At 42.1% G+C, this 6,069-nt stretch overlaps 1 protein-coding gene across 1 annotated transcript; it reads right to left on the bottom strand.

Moving 5' to 3' along the window:
* Positions 1-3,201: 3,201 nt before the first annotated feature.
* On the bottom strand, positions 3,202-5,455 carry LOC147602729 (uncharacterized). The gene is made up of 3 exons (XM_086797665.1): positions 5,048-5,455; positions 3,803-4,064; positions 3,202-3,582 (listed from the first exon to the last, which is right to left on the bottom strand). Exons 1-3 carry the CDS (start codon positions 5,298-5,300, stop codon positions 3,372-3,374), a joined length of 726 nt encoding a protein of 241 aa, XP_086653791.1. The 5' UTR covers positions 5,301-5,455; the 3' UTR covers positions 3,202-3,371.
* Positions 5,456-6,069: the final 614 nt, after the last annotated feature.

Raw genomic sequence — 6,069 nt, 5'->3', positions numbered from 1 at the left:
TCATTTTCAGCTTCTTTGATGATGAGCAGGCTCTCCATGTTGCAAAACTTCCATTTGCAACTCTCTTGGGCAGCTTCTATGGAACCTCCTTGTTACAAATCTCCTCTCAAACTTGAGAATGGCATCTCCAAATATCTCTCAAATCCTCACAAATGCAAATCCAAATGATAATATGAGTGTGCATATATTTTTTTCATAATAACTGAAAATAATGCTTAATCAAAGAAGCCATAACAAAGAAAAAACTATACATAAATATTCACCATAACCAAGAGCCCACCCAAGCTCTGATACCATGTTAACAATCCAAAAATGAGATTGATCATGATGAAGGACATAGATTAAGCAACATAATTAAGGTAGATTAAACCACACTAAGAACTCCATAAGAGAGAGAGAGAGAGAGAGAGAGAGAGAGAGAGAGAGAGAGAGAGTGATCTTGCTTGTGAAAGTTTGACTGAGGATCAAATGATGTCGAATGATGTGAGATGATGTGTAGTGATGAGTGAATTAATGTGGGTGATGTGTGAAATGACGTGGAGTGATGAGAAGTGATGTGTGGGATGTGTGGATTGATATGTGGTTGATGTGCATTGATGTGGATGATGTGAAAATGATGTGGATTGATGTGTGGTTGATGTGCATTGATGTCGATGATGTCGATGATGTGAAAATGATGTAAGATGATGTGAATGAATGTGAAAATGATGTGGGATGATATAAATGAATGTGAGAACGATATGAAATTATGTGAATGAATGTGAGAACGATATAGGATCATGTGAATAAATGTGGGAACGATGTGGGATCATGTGAATGAATGTGGAAACGATGTGGGATCATGTGAATGAATGTGGGAACGATATAGGATCATATGAATGAATGTGGAAACGATGTGGGATCATGTGAATGAATGTGGAAACGATGTGGGATCATGTGAATTGACGTGTATTGATGTGGGATGATTTGAATGGATGTGAATTGATGTAAAAAAATATAGAATAATGAGAAATGACGTGAAATGATATCGAATGATGAGAAAGGATGTGAAATGATAAGGAAAGATGAGTATTTTGTTAGAAATTATATTTGCATATGAACCTGTTTTTTTTAAGGATTGTTCTACGTCAAGAATGCCGGGAGAAGCATTTTGACTAACTTGTGGAATGAGATCGTAGAGACCTAAGTGAAAATGTTGCAACAGCTAATGGAGAGTCAAAGAAAGACGTCTCGCGTGACAAGGTCGACCGAGGTCTTGACCAGCCTCAGTTTGATTAAAATTGTGAGCTTCAGGTACGATGGATGAGGAACCAAGGTCGACTGAGGTCTTGACCCGTCTCAGTTTGATTAAAATGGTGAGCTTCAGGTACGATGGATGAGGAACCAAGGAAGAGGCCTATGAGTAAAGCGCTAGGTCACCTGCAAAGGAACCTAGAGGGTGCTGACCATACGGTGCTCGGACTCTGGGTCGCCCAGAATACCCACACGTGCGATGAGGAAGAAAAATGAGATAGAGCTGTTTTCTGAACACGGACATGGATCTGATTGATTGGCCTTGCTGGTCTTAAACAAATGAGTTCATGGCTCTTTTACATGGATCTTGTTGATTGATCTAGCTGATCTTCAAAACAGAGTCCATATGGATTTTACATCCTAGGTACCATGGGCTAGAAACTATTGAAAAGACTCCTAAGTGAGCAAGTGGTGAGCATTCTGGTTATCGATAATGCCATAGGTACGCTAAGGAAGGAATTACTGAAATTAGATTTTATGGTTGGGAAGTGAAAAGGTTAAAAATTGGATCTAGAAATGAAATACTGAGGATTAGGATTGAAACACTGTGATTTTATTGAAATACTGTTTTGAAAATAGTTGAATCTAAGAAAAGGTAATCTCATATCAAGTACATAAGTGGTGTGTCTTTAAATTTTGCAACATGAGTGCCAACTAGGGGACGTGGAAACTCTTTTCCTTAGTACCTAGAACAAAACATAACCAAATTTTTATAACAGATCCTATCAATACAGTGATTGGGCGGTTGGCTGACCCATGGGATTGGATAAGGTTAGACTAGATCGATGCATTCCTATAATAAAATTCAATTCTGTTCAAGTTACGATAGTTGAAGTAAGTCACAAGATAATCTTTGCTCTATCGAAAAGAATCAACGGCTCTGCCTCTTTTGATGGAAAAAAAAGCTTTGGTCTCTATGAACCAAGTGCAAGTTCCTCCTTTGATTCGGCGATGTGACCCACAAGTTCGGTTGGAATACAAAAGATCGATAAGGCCCTTGACTACATAAGAAGATTTTGCTGGAAGAATCACCTATGCTTTCTGGGCGAGGGAAGTTTTTTTCAGGTTCAGTTTTAGAAGAACCGCCAAATTAGTCTCTTGTCCAGACATTCATGGACGAGGCTCCGAGTGGGAAGCTCTGCCATGCGCGCAAGGTTGCTACTTCCGCTACCAGCACTCCAGAGTTCGATGCACAGAGGAGACAATGATCTCAGAACCATATCCTGGCCAATATTAAGGAAGTTATGGGTAAAATAAGAAACCTGTTGGAGCCTAATTACAATCTAACACAGATCGCACTCAGGTTCCAACGGTTCCTTATTTTACCCATAACTTCCTCAATATTGGCCAGAACGTGTTTAGCATCTCCCATCACATCACGCTCTACTGAAGTCTTTCCCCATAAAGTTCCCTCAGCCAGAGAAATCAAGAGATCATAACCCTACATATTTTGGAGTTGATAAAGTCAATGTCATAGGCATCACACAGGCGCACAATATGGCCTACCCGACATTGAGGACCTGGAATAAAGAACTTCGTGAATCAAACATTCTGCCCTGCATGCTATCCTTTGGTAATATGGTGAGGGAACTATAGAACCATCACATCAGGGCCTCTCATTGCACAGGCACAAGAGGATATGCTACATAAATACCTTCAGAGGATCTTCACTCTATCCCCCCCGCCCATTCCCCCTCCCCACTCACCCCCACATGCACATGCACACATACAAACCACAACCCACAGGTTGTTAAGTCACATTCTTAGTAGTCGTTTACCTTACTGTTTTAGATCCATCCAAGTCAAGTATGGTCTCATAGAGGGCTTGAATTGCTTCAAAAACACTTCTGTTTCTGTCTAGCCCTCAAGGTGAATTTGGATGACCCAATATAAGTTGTCAGTATGTTATTTACCATATGAAGAAACTACTATATAATTATGATTGTACAAATACAACATGCCTTGGCCGTCATACCCTTTGGTGATGAAGACCATGAGCTAAGATAGTTTACTACTGTAGACTCAATACAATACCAACAAACACACGTCTGCCTTGACTGTATTAGACTCCCCTAATATCAAGTTGCCCATCTCAAAGGTTGGCGAGATTCTAAACTAGATGCCGTGTATGAGAAGAATGGATCTGATTCCAACCAATAATCCATCAAAGGCCGCTCCTCGAGCACTTTATCATGCTCAAAGATGAAATCTGGTACTTCGAGTTGCCCTTTCCTAACATGATCCCAGAGAAACTCCAGGCGGCTGATGTAGTTCACTTTGTCATACAATCTGCATTATCAGCACAAAAATAGTCACTCCTTTCTTTCTAGTAGGTATGTATTATATTTTAGGTGTCAGGTTCAAAACTCATGCCCCCTTGTGAGCAGCCCACAGCAAGCAAGGACGCATAAATCCTTACTCTCATATAATTCAGTGCAATAAAGGTAAGCACATGATAGCTGTCTTGACTCTTTATGTATGCAGTAATAAATCTTAAGCAGATTGTTACCCATTGCTCAGAAAACGTCCAATGGTTCCCATGATTGTCATTGACAATAGCCCTGGATGCACAAAATATAACGCCTCCAACCTGAGTTGAAACTCTTGTGGTAGTGTTTCGTAGATCCACCTTAAATTGAATACACCCGGGCAGTTCTCATTCCTTTTCGCCCGTGTGTGAAAATACACGACACAGAAAGGCTCCATCAAAACTTCCTTGGAAATCTTATACAGAACGTAATCCTTGAGTCGCGCGTTGTCCACGACGGGGGCTGTAGAATAAAAGGCAGAAAGACGGTATCAGATACAGGTTGCATTACACCATGCACTGAGAGCGGTGAAGGATTAGTATCAGACCGCTGTAGGGATTATGAAATCCATCCTAAAATAAACCTTAAAACGAGAAAAGTAAAGAACAACAAACACACAGCTCTGCCAGGGCGAGTAGTCTAGCGGTAAGTGTGGGAGGGTTTCCAAGAAAGAACACGAGTTCAATACTCTCCTGGACCACTCCCATGCAGTGAACACTCCTGTCCAGTGAAGTACCTGATCTATGAATCAATATGCTGCAGGGATGAGGGAGCTTTACAAACATAACCCCTGCCCATTAAAAAGGAAATATCTCGCCCACCTGCAATCCCTCATGGGATCTCCCATGTCAAACGCCCACTGGTCAGATGGCCGGAAGGTTGTCTGTAAAGACCCGAAAGTGAATGCATAGGACGGACTTGGCAGAAGATGTCCAAAAAGACCCAAAGTGTATGCATAGGAGGGGCAAATCCCAACATTTAAAAAAGCTTTACAAACATAACCCACCTGCCATCCCTCACGGGTAGGGGATCCCGCGTCCACAACACGCACCTGTCAGAGAGGGGTAGCCCTTGAAAAACCTTTCCATTTTGTGTGGTTTTTCCCTAGACTAGAATTGAGAAATCCCGGTTGAAGTTTGTGTATTTATGACAAATCCTGTTGAAATTCAGGCAGAGCCGCATGGAGTATGCGTTTCCCCGGGTAGAATTGAGATTTCTAGCACTGCTAAAATAACTGCAAAACGGTAGTTTGGCAGAGAAGCCCTATAAAAAAAACAGACAGGAGGCAATTATCTACAGGGAAGGGAAAGAGGTAAACAGCCAGCACCCAAAAACCCTGAAAGAAAGCAGATTCAAATGAATTATTACAGATCAGAAAGGGAAGCAGGAGGGGGAGGGGGAGGGGGAGGCGGAGGCGGAGGGGGAGCGGGGGCGGATTTCCATACCAGGGAAGAACTTGCCGACGACTCTGAGGATCCGTCTCCCTCGCTTGTCGATTCCTTCCGTGCTTAGAAACTGAAGCTCCTCCAGGTCCAAAAACTGGTCCCGCTTACAGGCCTGCTCTTCTTCCTCCTCGGGCCAGTACTCGTGTTCTCCATGGAAACCCTCCCTTCCACTATCCAAGCTCTCCGAAGAAGACTGTGGAGAGACAGAAGCTTCATAAGAGAGCACCTGCGCAACACCTTCTGATGCAGCCATGGCTTTGCAGGATGAATCTAATCTCTATGAAGATGACCGAGAGAAGATGAGCTGCTATGTCATGTTGGGTACGGTATGGTGGAAGAAATCACTATCGAATCTCACGTGAATCTCACGTTTTGGATAAGTGCTTCGGGCAGTACCCGTACGACCCATCCTAACCGGCAAGAGTATTCTTGCATTAATATTTGTCAATCACAAAACAATGTAGTAGAGAGAGATGTTACTCTAGAGTCTCAAGGTCATAGGTTCAAACCCTCATTGCGAAAGCGATGACGTGCACGGGTGTATTTTTAACTTTCTAATTCCAACCAATTGCAAAAAAAAAAAAAAACGCTCGTCCTCGTCCTCGAAGGGTAGTTCATCAACCTCATCAACCTCTAGATTTCATGGTGCAAGTATAGCACAGTCTTTAAAGAAGCATACATAATCCTCCACCCTCTGAAGTGTATACCCATTTTACCAAACTCAAAATAGAGTTCCCATGGATTAACATTCGTGGTGGTATTACCACTCTGCCTTCATTATTTGGATGGCCTATAGAGCCGTCTCTCCAATTTGTAATGTCCACTTGACAATTTCTTGTTCTGTACTACAATCATAAGCACTCTGTCTAACCCACATGTTTTAGGTGAGCTTTAGAACATTCACATATCTCCAAATATGTAACTGACATAATGTTGCATCAACAATGTCCTCACACGATTCCTTTGGCACAACCGATAAGATTTGCTTAAAGTCACCACCAAAGAGCATAACTTTCCAACCA

Source organism: Cibotium barometz, chromosome 66, assembly GCF_041138505.1.
Source record: "Cibotium barometz isolate CiBa-2024 chromosome 66, ASM4113850v1, whole genome shotgun sequence".
Lineage (NCBI taxonomy): Eukaryota > Viridiplantae > Streptophyta > Polypodiopsida > Cyatheales > Cibotiaceae > Cibotium > Cibotium barometz.
The sequence above is the reverse complement of the archived record's forward strand: the minus strand, read 5'-3'. Positions and strand labels throughout refer to the sequence as shown.

Bases quoted from the DNA above. Each gene is read 5' to 3' on its own strand.
- LOC147602729 (XM_086797665.1), bottom strand. From the start codon at position 5,300: ATGGCTGCATCAGAAGGTGTTGCGCAGGTGCTCTCTTATGAAGCTTCT. The intron at 4,065-5,047 runs GTATGGAAATCC...TTTATTCTACAG, and splicing joins CGTCGGCAAGTTCTTCCCTG to CCCCCGTCGTGGACAACGCG. The intron at 3,583-3,802 runs GTAACAATCTGC...CTGATAATGCAG, and splicing joins GGACGTTTTCTGAGCAATGG to ATTGTATGACAAAGTGAACT.